Consider the following 22,117-nt stretch of genomic DNA (forward strand, 5'->3'; position numbering starts at 1 on the left):
TCGACCCCCCTTCCCCCCCCCCCCTGGATCAGCCACTGGAAGCACATCTTAAAAGCAATTTTCCTGGTAGATGGATCAATATGCGAAATACGAAGACTTCAATTTATTTGAAAAATAACCCCGTCACTCTATGCTTTATAAATGTTCTACGTGTTCTCCTCCTCGGCATCTTTTTTTCAATCTTCCTGCATTTTTCACTACTGAATCATATATTTTTGACCTCAACTACCAGGTGGAATGCGGACTTTAACACCACCCATAATCTTTCAAACACCGTTACAGCAAGTTCCTGATGTGTACTCGACTTAGAAGTCATTACTTCGGATCTTGTCATGGTCCTTGAGCTTCACTTCAACCACATTATCATAAATAACAACTTGTCTGTTCTACAATACCAAGCCACTCGACACATACGTAAGCAGAATGAACGATTATCAAATACTTGTCTTCTTGATCGGTACGTTATTTGCGCACCTCTGCTATCGAAAAACTACTTTAAGCACAGGCAGCCCAATATATTTGTGGTGTGTACGAAGAGCGTTGCGATAAATGTATGGGGACGAAAAAATATGTGATTGAAACATCGAACACACCTTGCTCCTATTGTTATTGGTATTCGTTGTCATTCTGGGTGGTTTTTAGCAGTTTAAAGTAGTTTTTTTGAAAAATTAACTCATCACCAGGTTATAATTTTAAAATCCCTTCGTACACACCACAATTATATTGCTTGGGCTGCATGAGCTCTAATCAAACCAGAACATACCTCCATGATTGCTACTGATTCTAGAAATGGACTGACCTATTTTTAGAAATTTCTTGGGGTTATCATCTTTATAATAATAATATTTTATTATATATTATTATTATTATTATATATTATTATTATCATTATCACTATCATCAGCGTCATTCTCATCTCATTCTCATTATTTTATCACTATCGTCATCATTCTCATTATCATCATCATTCTTATTCTCATTATTATATTATCATCATCATCATCATCACTGTTATTATCATTATCATTACTCGGGCTGCTTCTTCGTATTACTCGGGCTACTTTCGGTATTACTCGGTTTATTCTTGCCTGGACAAGCAAACATTTGGAATGTTCATTAATCAGTATCTGAATCTGTATTTTCCTTCTAATTTCATATTTTAAATACCTTTGTAAAAGTGTCTGTAGTTAATGAAGCCGTTGATCTAGACAAGTGTCAAGGACTAGCGGAATCCAGAACAATTAGCTGTCTTCGATTCTATTGAAAGTCCTTCACACTTGACGAATCAACCACAACTGTGCTCTAGCTCATTTCTCTACTTCTAGCCAGTGGTGTTTTGAATTTCGTGCGTTAATTTCATCATCTGTTCTCTTCTGTTCTCTTCTGTTCTCTTCTCTTCTGTTCTCTTCTCTTCTGTTCTCTTCTCTTCTGTTATTAATTATGTTATCTTCTGTTCTTCTGTTTATCTCTTCTGTTATCTCTGTTCTCTTTGTTCTTATTTTGTTTTAGGTTTTTTATATGTTTGTTCTTCTGTTTATTTGTTATATTCTGTTATTATGTTATCTTCTGTTATCTATTTGTTTTTCTGTTCTGTTCTGTTATTCTTTCTGTTATTTTTCTGTTTATTGTTCTTCTGTTCTGTTCTTCTGTTCTTTTGTTCTCTTCTGTTCTCTTCTGTTATTTGTTCTTTCTTTTGTCTGTTTGTTCTCTTCTGTTATTTCGCTTTTTCTCTATCTCTTCTGTTCTGTTTCTGTTTTCTCTCCTCTCTTTGTTTCTTCTCTTCTCTTCTCTTCTCTTCTCTTCTCTTTCTTCTTCTCTCTCTTCTCTTCTCTTCTCTTCTCTTCTCTTCTCTTTTCTGTTCACACGAGAATAAACATGGCTAACGCGTTAGTAAGGCCCATATTCATTAACAAGTTAAATATAACAAAATAACAGAGTCGAAAGAAAAACCATGCAAAAGTTAATGGCCATATTCATGATTGTGAACCCTCCCTTGGCAAATATACCCAAAATACATACATGATCAATCATGTGTCCTGAAGCAATGGCACATGTTGTTTTAGGTTTAGATAAACGTGGGTGGTCACGTTTTATTCTGAGTTATGTCATAATAATGGATCCATTTGCGAAATGAAGATGCTGCAAATAAGTAATCTTTTATTGAAATGATGACATGAGGTTAAATGATGGTTTGCGCTGTAGCTTGATTATAACAAAACTATTGACGCCGGTTTTAACAAAAAGAAGGGACGATAAGTTTAAAGAAATAAAACACAACCTTAAAGCAAGACTGTTTCGGTGGTACTGCCATCTTTAGTTGTAAAGGGTTATAATTTGGTTGGAATGCTATATGTGATTTAGAAATAATAACTAGGAAAGAATTGAATGATTGAATATATAAGAAGGAAAGAAAGAGGGAGGGGGAGAAAGAGGGAAAGAAAGATGAATTCTAAAAATGAATGAATGAATGACTATAATCATCAGTCCTTGTGGTTTAAAGCTAGAGTGACTCTTCTTCCACAGAAAAAATAAAACATGAATTAAGGAATCCGGTACAAAAAAAAAACATTTACTGATGAATCTCATTAGCTTTTAGAAAGATGTAAATTTGTCTTAATGATTCACTAATGATAAAAAAGTAAATTATACACCGTGAAAAGATGAAAAAACTTTCTAACGTTTTGGACGCTAGTCCTTCATCGGAGTAAAAGAGCAGAGTCACTGATTTTTCTCTGTCTTTGCTCTGCGCGTTCTCGGTACGTGAGAAACATTCAGCTGATGATGACGTTAGTCACAACTTTTCGTTTCCCACGCAAGTAATGACAATATGAGGAAGCCTGAAACTTTATGCGGTTGATCCAATCTTTAAATAGAAAAGACTAATCTAGAAATCCTTTGTGTTTTACAATATAATTTTTTTTTAATTCAAACATCCAAATCATTAGTAATTGGATTCCCTTTGTTCTCTAATAGGGCTTTCCTGGGATAAGCCCACGTTGTATCCGCTAACGTCATTCCTTGATTCCATGCGGATTTCTGCTCCAAAGTCATGGTCGTTTCCAAGGTAACGAGGGTCAACATAAAGAAACCATTAAAAATAGTATTTTATATCTTAGAATAGTTGATGTTTTTGACAAAGTTTAATATAGTTAGTTTATTTTTGTAAAAAAGATTAGATCAGTTTGCCTTCGTGTTTTCGCTCCGCTTCTACTTTTCAATCTATTATTTTTACATTACACGTCTTTATATTCTTTCCTTATTTTTTTCTTATTTTTTTTTTTTTTTTCGTGTCGACGCGTTTTCTCGTTTAGATTTTATTCCTTTAAAAAGTAGTTCCTTAAGTCATTCTTTTAATTTGATTACAAGAGGCTAAGAAAAGAAAGTCAATGAGTACAGTTACATATGTCTTTTCAAGTCAACCCCTTAGCAATTAAATCTTTTATATATAGCTACATTTTTCCAAGAAAATCTAACTTATACCAAGAAGTAAGCTTCTAGAAATAATTTGACGGCTTTGGGTCTGAGGTTATTTATTATTATTATTATTATTATTATTATTATTATTATTATTATTTGTTATAGTATATTTTATTATAGCTTTTCTTTTTCTCTTTTTTTTTTTTTATTAATATAAATAGATTTTTTTTATTTTATTGTAGGATATGTGAAGAGATAATCTATACGTCGTATATATCTATATAGATACCAAATACAATTTTTTTTCTTAGTGAGAAATTAATGTAGAAGTATTATTATTATTACTGATTGTATCTTGAAGAATTATTATTGTCAAAGTTTATTATTATTATTATTATTATTATTATCATTATTATTACTATTATTATTATTATTGCCCTTAGGTCTCGGGTGAATTTTGTTTGCCCTAACCTTCATAAATTTCGTTTTTACTTTTTTTCGTTTGTTCATAGAGGGATGTAAAGAGCTCGAAGTCACTCTAAGGAAAATAAAGAAAAAACCGGAAGTGATATAGAGTGGTAAAGTGAGACCAATAAAACAGGTGAGTGAATAAAGGATTGAGAACTAAGCATATTTTTTTGTCTAAAACTATTATAACGTGAAGAGGATAATTGGCGGTAGAATACAAAGGAAGCCCGATTCAGGTAAAATAGTTGTAGAAACAAAAGGGAATAGAGCGTTTTCACTCACGTGAGAAGGGAGCCATAAAAATAGAGTTCTGTTCCCGGAGGATAGAAAATGTTTTGTTTGGTACCCCATAATGGCCACTGTGACGTCACGTGAAAACGCTCTATAGCAAAATCTAGACTTAAGCTTCGTATTCACCATTTTCCATACATCGGTTCACTGGTCAAACACAAAGCATTCAGTCGAGGTTGCAAGGTTCAAATTTGAATAATCCTTTGAAAGTACCGTGGTGCCTCACGTGAGCGCTTTGTGTTTGACCATTGAACCAATGTGTGGAAAATGCTGAATAGAGGCCCATAATACAGCTTGGACATCAGTATCAGTGTCATTCCGCTATTTCCAACTATAAGTTGATCAGCAGGGACTATATAGTCTACACAGAGCCAAAGTTCTGATGTAGTAGTCCTTTTAGAACTTTTCTGTCTTGTGTAGATTTCTTAGCTTGGTGTTTATCAACATTAAGAAGTTGACTAATTTTGATCCATGGATCTCTAACATATTTAGCAGATGGAATTGCAAACAGCAACTGTTTCGTTAAATTTGAATTTGGTCTTCTACAAACATGTGCAATGTACTTCAAGTAGCGTATGTATATAAAATCACGAAGTGCCAGGGTTCCCACTATTCTCTCCAGGTCTAAGTTCCTATATTTAAAGGCAAACGTTTCTTCTCCGTCACTATTCATTTTCCTTTCCCAGCCATTCCGTACCATTCTTCTTAGTAGACCAAACCAACAGGATTCAAGCTTTTTCAGTTCATCTTCATTTGGTAGTTCAGCCTCAGTACAGTAAGTAAGTCTGGATCTGATACAGGATTCCAAGAGTTTTCTGCGTGTATTCATAGATACTTTATGATCTGTAAGGACGTTCTTGAGCTCGTGGAATTTTCCTGTTGCACTTAATATTCTGTTATCGACAAAACTTTCCTTCTGATCACTATAAAACATATGACCAAGATACTTGAACTCTTTTACATTTTCAATATCATGTCCTGATATATTTAATAAGCTCTTCTTTTCCATAAGCTGCGCATCATGAAATACCTGTGTTTTGGTTTTCTTAAAACTTAACTCAAGCCCATATCTTAAGCATGTTCCATGGATAATTTCCAGTATCTCCTGTAGATCAGTAAGATCCTTTGACAGCACAACAACATCATCAGCATATAAAAGCCATTTAATTATCTCCACACCATTCATTCGTCCAGTACTCCGTTGATGACATGCATTAGCGATTGTATATGTACATGGTATTCCCCATCCATTTGGAAAGCGTTGGTCAATTTCACGGGCAGCGACCTTGAGTACCCAGTCAAAGAACCAATTGAATACTGGAGGACTTTCCACACCACCTTGTCTGGTCCCTGCTTCAATAGGAAAATCAGTTCTATCTCCACATATTTTCCCGATTGTTCCATCATATAATAACCATAGAATATCAATTAACTTCTCACATCCAGTTCTAACTTTCAGAACTTCATACATAATATGTCTGGGTACCTTGTCAAATGCAGCTGTTAAATCAATATACAGTGCAATTATACCACCTTCAGTGTTCTTTATTATCTGTCGTAGTAGAAAAACTCCATCAGTCGTTGATCTATCCCTTCTGAAGCCAAACTGAGCCTTTGAAATATTTTCCTCATAGCATTCTTCTCCTCATAGCTCAGGACTGCCTGTGGTTAGATGGCAGAACAATCAAATCCCTTTGCTAAACATGCTAGCGAGCACAAAAAACATGCCGAGGTTGGAAAGGGAAACTATGGCCTGACCTGCGACATACTTCTTATTTCTTCAGTGTGGGCTTCCTGTTGTGCGAAAAATAAAAATAAAAAAACCTTCAAACGAAAAAATGGAATGAATAGAAGAATAAATAAATGAATAAATAAAAACAAAAATATTATAAAAAAAGAAACGAACGAAGAAAATAAACAATCAAGAATATCAAAATATTCAAATATTACATTCGATCTAGAAAAGTAAACAAGGGTGAGAGCAATTAAAGCTGGCAACGAAGTGACATACGGAAAGCCAACACTGCTTTTATGCGTAGTTGCACGAGATACGTCACAAAACGTGCCGTGTAAAATAGTCTAATTATTTCAATACTTTCAATTTCAATGTCAACGAAAACACTTGAAAAACGGCTCACTCACAACAGAGCTTGAGAATATTGATGCTACACGTCCATGCTTGTAAAGTCCTTCGTCCTTGTCCTTGCATACTGATTTAAAAATAATAATTTTTGTCTTTATTTCTAACCTTTCTTAAGCTAATTCTTCCTATTTATTCATCTAAAGCTAAATAAATACAGTAAGCTTTGAGGGATTTTCGTAATTTCCGAAGCGGGGACTAATTTTGCGTAGATCTTATTACTAAATATAATGAAAATGTGTACTCATTTCATGACCTAACCGGATGTAGCCTTATATATTGTACTGAAAAATACGTCATTACAACTTTATTTTATCTCCTTTGGTTGTAGATAAAGATAACAACAAAGTTAGTGAAACTAATTCATAATTACTGTTTCTGTAGCGACAGACAAAAAGACGATACTTTTCGCTCGCAGTGCTGACATACACTGAACTCCTATTATATAACTCACCTACTTCAAAAAACGTCGTCATCGCCGAGGGCGATAGGCGATAGGTCATTCCGACATGGAAATGGTTTCGTTGAATACAAAGAACATTGAATCAGTCTCAACACTAAGGTCCATGTTCTTGACAAGAATAAGAAGCAGAAACACAAGTCATTCCAGCTATTCTTGGATCTTGGAATGACTTTATATCCTATCGCTTTTCGCCTATCTCCTATTGCCTATCGCCTTTGGCGATGACAACGTTTTTTCCCTTAGGTGTATAAATCATTATCATTGTCTCGTCTTATCAATTTACGATCAAAGGAGTGTTACAAAGCCCTTGACTTAATGATTTTATTTCCTTGTTAGAAGATATGATGGTGCTTTTTATGGAAACAATGAATCATATTAAATAGGAAATAGTACGACAGTGATAATGAAAAATTGTTTCTTTTATTAGATTAAATATATCGTTGCAAGATGCCGATTTTTCGAGGACCTGAAAATAATAGTTTTTTTAGACGAATAACGGTTTGCTTGAGTGATCACCAATTTATATCCTTTTTCCTGGAAGCCGTCTTTTGTACTCAGAGATATTAATTAATGTGTTTAACTTAATATAAAACTGTTTGTGGAATTGGGAGACGCTTGATTCAAAATCTAGCTTTTAGGACTTGAAAAGTAAGCGATAATTACGTGAGGGGGTTATTTTTCTGCAAGCTTGTTTTGATTGAATTCAGCGAAGTAGCTCTCCACTGATATAGGCTTAGCGGTAGTTCAAGCTGTATCGGTAGTTCAGTCAGACATATATGAGTATAAACTCGAACAGAGTATAATAAAATATGCATTTATAACTAAGGTTTCGGAAGTTTGGACAGATTAAAGAGGTATTTGACTTTACTTCGACTTTACTTCGTTCAAAACGTCAGCAGGTTAATAAGTGTCCTTCTTTCTTCAGTATATGGTGTTCAACTAGTAATTAATGATATCGGTCATCATTTTGACTCAACTAGATTTATTTGTTATTCTTATACAAAGGATTAATTCCAAAGGGGAGAGGGAGGGAGAGAGAAGTAAAGAAAGGAAGAAAGAAAAAGTGATGACGGACAAACACAAACGAACGCATTTCCAAGTATCCTCTTTAAATTGACTAGAGATTGTTGTTCAACAACTGATGTTCTTTGTTTAAAAAAAATTTCATCAGAACAAATCCAACTGACTAAGAATACCTTCTCCAATCTAAGATTTAATTTCTTTTTAAACCAAAAGAGCAAATACAAATACCTTACTGAAAATAAACTCCGGCCTCATATCCTTCACAGTAATATAACTATAGGTTCATTACTTTCATCTTTGACTAACAGAGCAGAGAAACCATTTCTCAGTTCACCAATTATTGTGAAATGTTCATACCATCACCAAAGCTTGAGCTAAATATTAAAAAACCCGATCAATTGCCATATTCACCAAAAACATTCAAGACAAAACAATGAGATTTTCAAATATGCCTGCGGTATTTACGTGGGTGCTGGCTTGGCCTTCCTTGAGATTTCAAAATATCTAAAACATCCATCTATGCTTTTCAAAACAATCCTTGCAGACATGGAAGCTCATCTCATTCGTCTATCACCCCCTGGGAGAATATTCGTTTGGATGTTGGTGTTTTATGATCACCTCCGCATGGGTTGTTTATTGTACCCCGCTTCCGCTTCAACGCTGAAACTTACACTCTGTGTGACTTTGTAAGTCTTTTTTTTCTCAAAATATTTTTCGACAAAACTCCTATTTATTATTTTTTTATTAGTTTGTATTTTAGATTTCCTATCCTACTACTTTATTGTAAAAACATTCCCACGATAAAGAAATATTCCTATGCAGGAGCTTTACTAACCCCTCCCCCCCTCCCCCACCAACACCACCCCCTCCCCCTCACTGTTTTAGCAACAAGTTACGGAGCGAGTAGGGTATGGAGCGATCCATGTATCAGACGTTCTATATAGAATATTCCGATCATCGCGCTCAGTAATTATCCCAATGACAATCAATACCATTCTATAGGTACTTTCACATAAAGTTTATTTACAATCCTTCTTTTTTTCTTGAATAATATTGATTTTCGTATTAAATTCAATTCATGTCCGGTCAACTGACAATCCTATGTATTACTTATTAATATCAAAAAATTTTCTATAAATTTTCAACTGTGTTTACAGACTAAAAGCATGTACATATATTAGAGCTTTGTATTTGTTTAGTCAAATATACTGAATGAGTCAGCGAGTTGTTCCTTGGTCATTGAAGGTTGGACCTTGAACTGTTCCCTACCTCAGGCGGTCGTTGACCTCATTATACAACCGAGAGCCTGATTGACGCCACAAGCTAAGTAGCATAACAGAAGGGTCCAATACTCCAAACGCATGCACCTGAATCCAGCAATGTCAACAATTCAATGTTTTGGTTTAAAAAAAAAATTCAAAAAAGAAAATTTGGCTGAAAAAAGATGATCTTTGATATCGGTCATTATATCGTAACTTACTTCATATACTTCTTAGAGTTATTTTAATAAGTGGATTACAAAGCCAGCACTGAATTATACGGTTTTTGAAAAAAATAAACAAAACAAAAAACAAAAACAAAAAAACAAAAAACAAAAAAAAGCGAGTTCGTAAAAAAAAAAAAAATAATAATAAAAGTTCTTTCTTAAAGATGAGTTTGATACCAAAATTAATAATTACATTCGAGCAGCATGGATGAGAGAACGTCTTGGTGGACGAGCAGAAGAGTTCGAGGTTATTGAGCTGACGAATTCAGCCATTTCTTTGTTTCCTTGTTGGATAGCAACTCCTAGAGGTGATAGTCCATCGTCATTTTTCGAGCGAGCATCAGCTCCATTTCTTAACAGGAATGAAACGCACTTTCTATTTCCACCGCAGACTGCTGCGTGTAAAGGAGTCCAGCCTTCACGATCTCGTATATCGACATCTGCCCCACATTGTAGAAGGACTTCTAAGCACCGGCTTTTTCCCTCGTAAGCTGCTTCGTGTAAAGCAGTCACACCACTCGCATTTAGTCTATTGACATTAACTTTGCCAGATAAAATAATGTTCTTGAGTGCGCAAGGATCGTTGGCAGACACAGATGCATAGATAGCGTAAGACGGATGGAGAAAGCCTCTGGACTGTTCTGAACGTATTTCAACTTGATCCCGAACTTGGTCATCTGGAAAGCGCACTTCTTCTATCACAATTTTAGGAATAAGTAGTTCCCTTTTCTTGGACTCGTTATTGTTTTCTGGAGCCTTCTCGACACACATCGATGGAGGAAAAATAAATATACAACGAGACAAGTCTTTCGGTTCAGAGCCATGTAAGCGAGAGAGTTTTTTCTTTTGATACCGTTGAGATCTCGCTGCCGTAGCTGGCGAGTAATGACCAGTTTCTGGTAGCTCGGGAATCGCTGACAAAATTTTTAAACCAGCCATCGGCCTCATTTGTGAAAGAAGGATTTTCCCGATCTGATCAGTTCTTTAAGAAGAGAAATAATCTTAGCTGTAGAATTCGAGAACGCTTATTTTTGCTTTTGATCTTCGCTCTTACAGTCTCTCTAGGAAATGGTCTAGCAGAGCTCGCCTACAGGTGATGTTAAGCGAATCAATGCGCTTAGATGAGCTAAGAATAGATACTCTATGACAACTGTCACTGCTTATGACGTCAAAGATTAATTTATTTTTCCTCTGGTAATACAATTGGTGTTTAGAAATGACAAAAGTGGATACCCATCAAAATTTTGCCGTAAGAGACAAAATTTTGGCAAAATTAGAATTCTCTAGAATTGGATCTAATTCGCTAGAAAAAACTGCGTGGGATTGTTATCAATAGGAAAAAATCTATCGGTTTGCAAGAACCAAAACTGAGGGAGCCTCCAAAGCTTGAACGACTCGTAATCAATGGTTTTATTCCTTATAGCTTTTTCTAAAAAAAACCGACTTTTTTATCTTTGTTATTTTCGTGCCAGGAACAGAATAAATATCTCTCAATCTTAAATAACATGAATTAAAAACAACCGTCGCAATTAAGTATTTTGGGGATTAGCATTATCTGAATATCGCTGAAAAATTTTCAAATCGAAGCGAAAAATCCGGCTATGAAGACTAATTATAAATATTTTACTTAGTTAGGTTCGTCTGCCAATGAATTGAAACTTTGAACTTTGAAATGAACTGTTTATTTTTGTACATTCGTAGACATTGAGGGATCTCATGAATATATGAAAACGCAGTCAAGGTCGGTTGTTTTTTTGTTTTTTTTTTTTTGCATTTGAAATGTTTCTTTTTCATGTGTGTGTACATGCACGTTTGTAGTGTTGCCGCGGTGTGTACTTAAGTTGACACGCCATATGTTTCAAAATATAGACAGTTTTTACATGTATAAATCACATCGGGGCAGACAATGTAATAAAAAATATACTGTAAAAAGAATCGAGTAGGCTTCAAACATATTTAAAAGCATCGATAGGTTTTCGCGCGAGCGAGGACATAATAAAAATGTATAAAATTGTATGGCATTTGACATTTGTATATTTATATTTTATGATTTATTTTTAAATATGTAATGTATGTTTTTCATATTTTTCTAATTTTTCTAATTTTTCTTCTTCAAAGGGTTTAAAATGTACTGCGTGTCTAAATTTCAAATGACATCATTTAGTTAAAATATCCTTAGTTTAGCCGTTAAAAGCGGTGATCTCTTAATTTTAAAAACGTGTTATATTCCTATCGCCTCTGGGACTAGAATTTCGATGCCTATTTTTAAGTTTCCATTTATATTTAGTCCTTTCGTGTTAAAAGGAAGCTATGGATGCATCACACGGGATACTATGATAAGTGCTTGCTTTTTGCTGTCAAATAATTCGATTCTTATCTTTAGACCCTGCTTAAAAACTTGAAAACTTAAAATCAACTTTAGGAGCGCACGCTGGTTCTGGAAGAACCTCGGAAGTCCCTATTTTCTCGTTCATTCATTCTTTCATTATTCTCCCTCCCTCTCTTCCTCCCTCCCTCCCTTTCTTTCTTTCTTTCTTTCTTTCTTTTTGAGCCTTCTGATTCTACAGACAGAACAGAAACCTTAAGTCAAAACCTATCACTTTTGTCGTCGTATTATAAGCGAGTTTATTTTACTCGATTTAAAAGTAAGAACAAACACCCACGCTCTTCCAACACACTTCAAAAAGGCCGCACAGCCATCATTACTATATTCCTAAATTACTCATATTTGAGTATAGCCTAGAAGATGAATGGTTTCTATTCTATTTTTAACCTCGTGTTTTGGTTTGAAGCCTGACTTGTCAGATTGATCTGCAATCTCGTTTTTTAGACAGTAATGAATTGGATAATGTTCCTGATTTCCTGCGTCCCTCCGGACAGCGTTTAAAATAATATTGAAGTTATATTTTCGGGATACTATTTTGATCTCACATCAAGAGGATGGCAATTTGTGAAAGATAACAAAATATGGACAATCGGTCTGCAAGAATAATTTGATTTTCCACCTTAGGAAGTTTCCTTGTCTTCTACTCTAAATATGAACTATTCATTTTGTATTATCAAGCTTACTTACAAAGCTATTATTGTTCTTCTCTTCCGTCCTTAGTTTTTCAATTAACCTCCTAATCGTGTTAAAAGCTAAATTTATGGATTTGCACGAACGACTTTCTATTTCAATTATTATGGTTTGTGAAAAGCAGATTGTGCGCAAGCTATTTATATCATACATTGGCACCCAATGTTGTATGTTTATATATATATATATGTATGTATATACTCACGTCCCTATCTTAATCTTTGTCGGGTATTGATCCTGTCTTACTAATTAAAGTCTGAAAGACGGTCAGTGTATATTTATATGTATATATATATATATATATATATATACATATGTGTGTCTAGGTATATATGGCTGAATACTATATATATATATATATACACCGAATCCCTAAAACTATGACATTTTTGAGATATATATACATATATATACATATCCCCATTTTTCCAAGGGGGATACATATATATGTATATATATCGCTAAACTGTCAGAGTTTTAGGGATTCGGTGTATACATATATATATATATATATATACATAGTATATGTGTGTGTGTGATAATAATAATAATACCTGTAAATGAAAGAAATGCTGTGTTTTCTTCGTATCTTTTCCCTTTTAAAACAAAAAAATTCCACTTGTCGCTGAAGTATAATTAAACACAATTAGACTACATTCGCAGAAAAGCAATATGAAAATCAAAATGAACAAACTCTTACAGCTAAGTGCAAATGACAAACTGTGTGTTGTACTACACAAGAGCTCTTTCTACACCGAAACGCTTTGAATTGTTTATATTCAATTCGCACTCTGATCTCGCATTTTTACGGCGTGAATGTAAACATGACTATGCCGGAAGCAAGTTTTGTGACATATTTTGCCGTTTCTAATTTTCACAATCGCTTACAAAAAGCTTTCTCAAGAAACCCCAGATTCCTACTGACCGTATAGCGCTCGCATTTCAACACTGCTGCATCATATCAGTATTTTGAACCAGCTAGATGAAGAATCCGTGGCGGACCAGGATTTTAAGAAGGGGGTTTCAAAATGGCCACCACTCAGAAGAAGGTGTTAAGATTGGCTTCACAAAAGGGGGGTTTCAATTTTATTCTACTGTGGCTAAAGAAAATGATTGGCTTCCATCTTAAGGTCTCACAAAAGAGGAGTTCAATGGAATCACCCCCTGGATCTTCCACTAAGGATGATATTCCGCTAGCATCTAAATCGATTAAAAACTAGATGATCATGTTCATGTTTCCTACCACAGTCTTATATAGCGCATCCATATACATAACGTATCCATTAGGAAAAAGCTATCGGGCCGGTGGCTGGAATATTCCTCTAGCGAAATCAATATCCCCTAATTGATTTGGAAATGAAGTCAAGAGTTCACTAAATAGCAATACGTGCGAATAAAGTTTAGTAGTTTTCAGTTATACGTGATGCTGAGAGATGACTGTTTACTTAGATGTACGGAAATTCTTTTATGTGAGACGTGATGTATTACTAAATCATATGATGTATTAGTTCCGTTATTCAAACACACGATCGTGATCTTACAATAAACACATCAACTGTATTTTAAAATGGGATTTACTGAACTAAATAATACGATCTTCAACATTGGATTCCTTCAAGGTTCATCATTAGGACCGGGATTTAGGCTCCTAGAAATGGGAAATATAACTGAGAGCTTGTGATTTCGAATTCACCTCTAAGACTTGGTTTCGAGAAACTATAAGTTTATTAGTTTCAAAACTTGGAACACTATTATGGCAATAATAAACTCATTAGCTAGACCCGGTCTAGTATACACAGGCAAATATTTTAATACAATATAAAATGCTATTCTGCTGATGATCGTAAGGCGATACTGATATTGCCACAAAAATGATTGAATTAAGGGTCGTCGGTGTAAACGGGCCTTCGAGAGTTCGGTAAGTCTACTTGTTTTTCGACAGGATTGACTGGTAAAAAATGCACTACCCATGACCCGCGCAGCCAATCAGAACGCAGGAATTTTAGGATACCAGACTTGAAATAAACCCCGAAATGTTACAGTTGACTTGGTTACTGAACAATAGAGCGATGGTACTTAATCCGTGAAATAAAAACAAAATAGTTATTAACTAAAAGTCGAAATTTAGTGCATACACGCAATTGAAGAATCGTTGTCGGGTTCAGAAACATAGAACATAGAAGCTGAGACCGAAATGGAACATAGGAAGTACGTTAATTAGATGCATGCTGTGACCGGCGACCCGTGGCATCATCCACTGTTTTCATACGCGTTTGGCATTCTAAACCGACTGCATGGATGGCGCAAATGAATAAATTATAATATAATGATGTCATTTCCCATGTGCCATTTCAGTCTCAGCTTCTATGTTCTATGTTTCTGAACCCGACAACGATTCTTCAATTGAGTGTATTTATTCGATATCATATCACTCAAGTGGATCAATCTATATATGACTACACAGGAGACATTAAAAAGTCTACAAAGTTAATAAAATCAATGTTTTAATATCAAACAGAGAACAAATAAAGTATTGATGAACAAATGACTAACATGTTTCTTGTGTATTTGATGTCTCCTGTGTATTCATATATAGGATTGATTCACTTGAGTGATATCGACTAAATATGCAGTAAATTAGGACTATTAGTTAATAACTCTTTTGTTTTTATTTCAAGGATTTAGTACCATCGCATCATTAGTCTTGTCTGCTCATAATTCTGCTCTCTCTATACACGTATTTCAAAAAACGTCGGTCGGAGAATTGAGATGGGCGATCTGAGAGTATTGATGGGTTGCAAGCATTCCCAAGAGAGTTAAAAGACAAAAACATGGCGGCCATTGTGGTACCGTTAACAATGGATGCTAATGAGAAATCTTTTGTTAAATGGTACCAACATGGCCGCGATGACGATGTGGGTATCTAAGAACCAATATGCTGTAGGTTTGTTTGTGTTGGGAAAACGAAGATGGGAGACTGAAGTTACTTGAACCAATAGTATTAATATTCCAGTTACGAGTTCTCTGTTGCCTGACTTTGTGTAGAATATTCATGTGTTCATGTGCAGGTCCGTGGAATATCAAAGTGTTCGTATTGTTGAAGTTGTGCATTCTTTACTTTACCGTTGGTATTTTTAAATATTCAGATACTGATTCGAGGCTAACCTGAGTAAATGAGTCTGTAATCAAGAAACACAGCGGTAATTTGGAACTCGAAAAGGGTCTATTAATAATAATAATAATAATAATGATAACAATAATATTAATAATAATATCTTGATTTAATCTGATTTAAAAAACCGATCAGCTGGACACGATAGAACAGCTGGTATGAACCGGTGATTAGAAATATAAAATCTATAAAAATCTAAAAAAAATCTATACTAAAATCTGCGATTGAGAATCTTAAAGTAAAAATATAAGAAAAGAGAAAATTAAGTATAATATAACATATATACACAGAAACACAAAAACCCCGCGCCCACAAAACATATATATCCATTGTATATACGATTGAGGTATGTGGGCATAATACTTTCCATTTCAGACCTCTTATGATTGCCTATAATATCATTCAGTCTTAATTTAACAGTCGTTGCGCCGTCGGCATCTCATGATCTCTTACTTAGAACAATACAATAATCAAGATGGCAGCCGTATTGGTAAATAAAGTATTTTCCATGTAATTTTCTCTTGAGCAACTGTCCCAGAGGATTCGGCTGAGATAATAATAATCTAAAGGCATTTGATATTTTTCTCTTATTCTCTATATTATAATATTCTACTTTTTAAAGTTCATGGAAAATAGCGCATTTGATAAGTAATGAATTTGCTAATTGACTCCACTCAGGCAGAAAACCACAATTCGGTCGATCTTTTTATCAACAATGGTTGAATATTGAGAGTGAAAGTAAGGTCCAAAAGAGCAAAGGACCTTTTATCTGTTACTAATTACCTATTTACCGTTCGACCAACTTTATGCGTAACAGCCCTAAGGCAAATACCCCCACCTCGATCTTGGTTCCGATGGCTGGGCATCGACCTTCAAACATATCAATAAACATAATGAAACCAATAGCATAAAGAATTTTGTTATGACTACTTACGTGAGAAAGGTCGATAAAGGTTTTAAAAAATTAGAGCTAAATCCGAGTCATTAGTATCTTTTACGCAACAATGATGTCAATATTGCTGGCAAAAGACTGAAATTTCTTAGTTGAAACGATTTTGTCCCACAATATATTTTTTAATTTTGTTCGTGCGGGATACCTGTGTACGTTTTAAAACTTTTTGGGCTTCCTTTGTCAAATGCCAGGCTTCTAAGCTAAATTCAAGATATCTTTACATTGTTATATAGCTACGAAATTTTCCGATATAACGAACACTCTCATTGGTTGAAAGATGACCACGTAGCTAAATCTAAATGTATCTCGACCGGGAAATAAGTTGCACGTGACAATAATCGTGAAAATAAACAAGTGCGCGTGATCAGAACGTGAAAATCGCTGATGGCGTGATATTTTGCACCAATCAAAAACAACAGAGCGGGAGCAGATATGTTGCTTGAATTTTCAGTACAAATGGAGCTCGAAGCGAAACAATAGAGATTTTCCAGTGTTCATACAGAGAAATTACAGACTTTCATTGAGAAAAAGGATTCGGAAAATACGAAAAAAGCGACTAATAATGCTATTGCTACTCTCCTCGCTTTTTGGTAGCGAAATACAAGACCGTATGTGAGTTGTATTTGTAAAATCATGGTCAGTTTTCATGCATTTGGCTCGCTAAATAAAGTTCTTATTTCGTTAACTGACTTCTCAATATTTCTCAATTGCCTCGTGAAACATCGAGACTCTCGGGAAAACAAAACTAACTATTTCCCTCGCGACATTAAATGCATAATATCTTCAAGTTTTGAATCACATGTTCGACGTTTTAAAAAATTAAAATTTTGACGGTAAATTTCTAAATATGGTAAGTTTACCAAATATGGATAGCCACTCGAAAAAAAAATTCTTATTTTGAAGAGAGTTTTATATCTTATTTAGGACGTTTGAGAGCATTTAGTATTAAATAAAACGTTATTAATATAGATAACTTTACAAATGAACTAATAATGGCAACCAAGTGTTATAATCAGACGATGAAATATGACGTCGTTGAGGCACAACTGTACAAAGGAACATAGGAAATTGCAATATAAGGCGACAAGGAGCAAATGTGATAGCGTTGCTAGAATAGCCGGTGATGTTAATAGAAAATATGACGTAGAGCATACGAAAATTATTAATATTGCATGGCATCCTGCAAGTAGAGCTTGATTGGAAAAGTGACGTCATAGCCGCGCACGGCCGTGCAAAAACACACAAGTAGCAATATTTAGTACTGAAATAAACCCCTTCTAGCATCTTATGGGGGCCGGGATATCGGATGATAATGTTTGAGGATGATAATGTCTGAGGATTTAGAGGACCATTTCTCTCCCAAGACATTATCAGCCCATATATAATAATTTTATTTTAGTTTCTAAAACTAATTGGGGACACCAAATGAAAAGAAAAAAACAAAATAAAAACAAAAAAAAAACAAAAAAAACAAAAAAACAAAAAAAACGAAGAAAAAAAACATAAAATAATATAGAGTGCTCGTACTAAATCCGTTAAACAAATACAAATTTTTAGTACTAAATAGTGATAATCAAACAATAGGAAACAAAGGATTCTGTATGAATTACTACTAATTAGTACTTAATATCATTCACGGGTTTAGTGCGTGCATACTACCTCACATAAAATATAAAGTAAAATATAAAATATAAATATATATGTTAATAAAATTTAGATATATTACAAATTTATAGTATAAAATATATAAATTATTAAGATAATTGATTAATCAAGAATGAATAACTGTTGATTCAGGAGCTGCACATTTTGCATCAGTTGGTTAATTTATTTTATAACCCAATGACTTCACTAAATAAGAGACATTTTCTTGGTTTTTTTTTTTTTTAATATTTCGTGTGTTTGCTTGCTGGAGTAGCATCCAGTCTCTATTTCACCCTCACTACGATGTAAAACCCGAGTCCTCTTTGTTTTTCCTGTTTCAAGATCACTTGGAAAAATGGCATCACTTGGAAAGATGACATCACTTGAAAAGATGATATCACTTGGAAAGATGACATCACTTAGAAAGATGATATCACTGGGAAAGATGACATCACTTGAAAAGATGATATCACTTGGAAAGATGACATCACTTAGAAAGATGGTATCACGTTAAAAGATGACATCACTTGGAAAGATGACATCACTTGGAAAGTTGGCATCACTTGGAAAGATGACATCACTTATGAAGGTGACATCACTTGGAAAGTTGACATCACTTGGAAAGTTGGCATCACTTGGAAAGATGACATCAGTTGGAAAGGTAACATCACTTGGAAAGTTGACATCACTTGGAAAGATGACATCACTTGAAAAGATGACATCACTTGGAAAGATGACATCACTTGGAAAGGTGACATCACTTGGAAAGGTGACATCACTTGGAAAGATGACATCACTTGAAAAGATGACATTACTTGGAAAGATGACATCACTTGGAAGGATGACATTACTTGGAAAGATGACATCACTTAGAAAGATGGTATCACGTTAAAAGATGACATCACTTGGAAAGATGACATCACTTGGAAAGTTTGCATCACTTGGAAAGATGACATCACTTATAAAGGTGACATCACTTGGAAAGTTGACATCACTTGGAAAGTTGGCATCACTTGGAAAGATGACATCACTTGGAAAGATGACATCACTTGGAAAGGTGACATCACTTGGAAAGTTGACATCACTTGGAAAGATGACATCACTTGGAAAGATGACATCACTTGGAAAGGTGACATCACTTGGAAAGATGACATCACTTGGAAAATTGACATCACTTGGAAAGATGACATTACTGGGAAAGATGACATCACTTGGAAAGATGACATCACTTGGAAAGATGACATCACTTGGAAAGATGACATCACTTGAAAAGATGACATTACTTGGAAAGATGACATCAATTTTAAAGGTGACATCACTTGGAAAGGTGACATCACTTGGAAAGATGACATCACTTGGAAAGGTGACATCACTTGGAAAGATGACATCACTTGGAAAATTGACATCACTTGGAAAGATGACATCACTTGGAAAGATGACATCACTTGAAAAGATGACATTACTTGGAAAGATGACATCACTTGGAAAGATGATATCACTGGGAAAGATGATATCACTTGGAAAGATGACATCACTTAGAAAGATGGTATCACGTTAAAAGATGACATCACTTGGAAAGATGACATCACTTGGAAAGATGACATCACTTGGAAAGTTGACATCACTTGGAAAGATGACATCACTTATAAAGGTGACATCACTTGGAAAGTTGACATCACTTGGAAAGATGACATCAGTTGGAAAGATGACATCAGTTGGAAAGGTGACATCAGTTGGAAAGGTGACATCACTTGGAAAGTTGACATCACTTGGAAAGATGACATCACTTGGAAAGGTTACATCACTTGCAAAGGTGACATCACTTGGAAAGATGACATCACTTGGAAAATTGACATCACTTGGAAAGATGACATCACTGGGAAAGATGACATCACTGGGAAAGATGACATCACTTGGAAAGATGACATCACTTGAAAAGATGACATCACTTGGAAAGATGACATCACTTGGAAAGATGACATCACTTGGAAAGGTGACATCACTTGGAAAGATGACATCACTTGGAAAGATGACATCACTTGGAAAGGTGACATCACTTGGAAAGATGACATCACTTGAAAAGATCACATCACTTGAAAAGATGACATCACTTGGAAAATTGACATCACTTGGAAAGATGACATTACTTGGAAAGATGACATTACTTGGTAAGATGACATCACTTGGAAAGATGACATCACTTGGAAAGATGACATCTCTTGGTAAGATGACATCACTTGGAAAGTTGACATCACTTGGAAAGATAACATCACTTGGAAAGATGACATCAATTTTAAAGGTGACATCACTTGGAAAGATGACATCACTTGGTAAGATGTCATCACTTGGAAAGATGACATCAGTTGGAAAGGTGACATCACTTGGAAAGATGACATCACTTGGTAAGATGACATCACTTGGAAAGATGACATCACTTGGTAAGATGACATCACTTGGAAAGGTGACATCACTTGGAAAGATAACATCACTTGGAAAATTGACATCACTTGGAAAGATGACATCACTTGGAAAGATGACATCACTTGGAAAGATGACATCACTTGGAAAGATGACATCACTTGGTAAGATGACATTACTTGGAAAGATGACATCACTTGGAAAGATGACATCACTTGGAAAGATGACATCACTTGAAAAGATGACATCACTTGAAAAGATGACATCACTTGAAAAGATGACATCACTTAAAAAGATGACATCACTTAAAAGATGACATCACTTAAAAAGATGACATCACTTGAAAAGATGGTATCACTTGGACGATATAGATGTCACGAACATTTCATGGAATAAGGTAATTCTATTCACTATAAGTCTAGCTTTACAATTCTTTAAAACAATTTTTCGGTTGTTTCAAAAAATTTACAATGTGAGAATGATTTCGTCAACTTGCATGGAAACACTTCAAAGAGCCATATGATGGGGCGGAGTATAAAGGCCGAATTAGACGGTACGATTTTCGCCTCCAACCATCGCATGCAACCTGCTCATGTCATACTTCCGACATGACTTAGGTCAGATCCACACGCCTACCACATTTTACCTACAACTCGCTACGTGTGTTGCACGCTTTTTTAAAGTAATCGGCGTGTTTAAGGTAGAATGTTTGCATGATCAGGCCCTAGCAACTTAGAAAAAATCTCGGTATGATAGATTATGAGTAGGATGACATAAAATAGACATGAAGATGATGATGATGACGATGATGACGATGATGACGATGATGATGAAGTTGAAGATGAAGAAGATGATGGTAATGATGATGATGATGAAGTTGAAGATTAAGAAGATGATGGTAATGATAATGGTGATAAATGATAATGAAGATGGTGATGATGATGATGGTGATGGAAAAAATGATTTAAAAAAGCTCGGTTGTAAAAAATTATGAGTAGGATGACAAAAAATAGATACCTCATCTCATTTTTCGCTGAGGATAGACTAAAGAGTCCAAAAGCTTGGATCTCTAGTAAAAAAAAAAAGATTCTTGGTTGAGGAAGCGTTCTTGTATTTGTAATATACAGATATCCCGTTGATGAAAAGATTATTTTTAGCCGCGACGTGCTTCGTGTTCCTCTTTAGGGATGAGCCCTGGGTTTTTTATCTAAGAAATCTAAAAAAGCAGTTTATCGATTAATTTAGATACTTGAGATTCGTAGGAAACCACTCAGTCAGTCTAATCCTAAGTGCATCTCAAGTATTTAGATCAGGGTATCTAAAGCGGAAAACAGTTTTTTTGTCTTTTAAACGAAACAATAAGCGCAGAAGTTTTGTTTTTCGTATGAAAGTGCGAGAGTAAAGCGCGCGGAAATAGAAATGACGCGAACTTTTGAGGTCATCTTATCTAAAATAGCTTTTTAAAGCGGAAAACTGTTTTATATCTCTTATATAAAATAATAAGCGCACAAGTTTTAATTTTCGTATGAAAGTGCGAAAAGACAGAGCGCGCGGAAATAGAAATGAC

At 34.8% G+C, this 22,117-nt stretch overlaps 3 protein-coding genes across 4 annotated transcripts in view; 1 reads left to right on the top strand and 2 right to left on the bottom strand.

Moving 5' to 3' along the window:
- The first annotated feature begins 2,988 nt into the window (after positions 1 to 2,988).
- LOC116289290 (putative G protein-coupled receptor CG31760) overlaps positions 2,989 to 22,117 on the top strand; it is a 40,956-nt gene continuing 21,827 nt past the window's right edge. The window contains exons 1-2 of one of the 2 annotated variants that reach the window (XM_089033667.1): positions 2,989 to 3,064; positions 3,930 to 4,018. The gene's annotated coding sequence lies outside the window, so the exon portion shown is untranslated. Of the gene's footprint in view, positions 3,065 to 3,929; positions 4,019 to 20,833; positions 20,948 to 22,117 lie in introns of those variants that run through there. The other variant, XM_089033668.1, reaches the window with a different exon arrangement.
- On the bottom strand, positions 4,538 to 5,647 carry LOC148908926 (uncharacterized). Its single transcript, XM_089033628.1, has one exon. It carries the CDS (start codon positions 5,645 to 5,647, stop codon positions 4,538 to 4,540), a length of 1,110 nt encoding a protein of 369 aa, XP_088889754.1.
- Positions 8,806 to 10,403, bottom strand: LOC116289292 (uncharacterized). Its single transcript, XM_031696185.2, has one exon. The coding sequence runs from the start codon at positions 10,234 to 10,236 to the stop codon at positions 9,478 to 9,480; it is 759 nt and encodes a 252-aa protein (XP_031552045.2). The 5' UTR covers positions 10,237 to 10,403; the 3' UTR covers positions 8,806 to 9,477.

Source organism: Actinia tenebrosa, unplaced genomic scaffold (assembly GCF_029948245.1).
Source record: "Actinia tenebrosa isolate PJP-AT-01 unplaced genomic scaffold, QUT_ActTen_1.0 PGA_scaffold2__45_contigs__length_23673736, whole genome shotgun sequence".
In the NCBI taxonomy this organism is placed as follows: Eukaryota; Metazoa; Cnidaria; class Anthozoa; order Actiniaria; family Actiniidae; genus Actinia; species Actinia tenebrosa.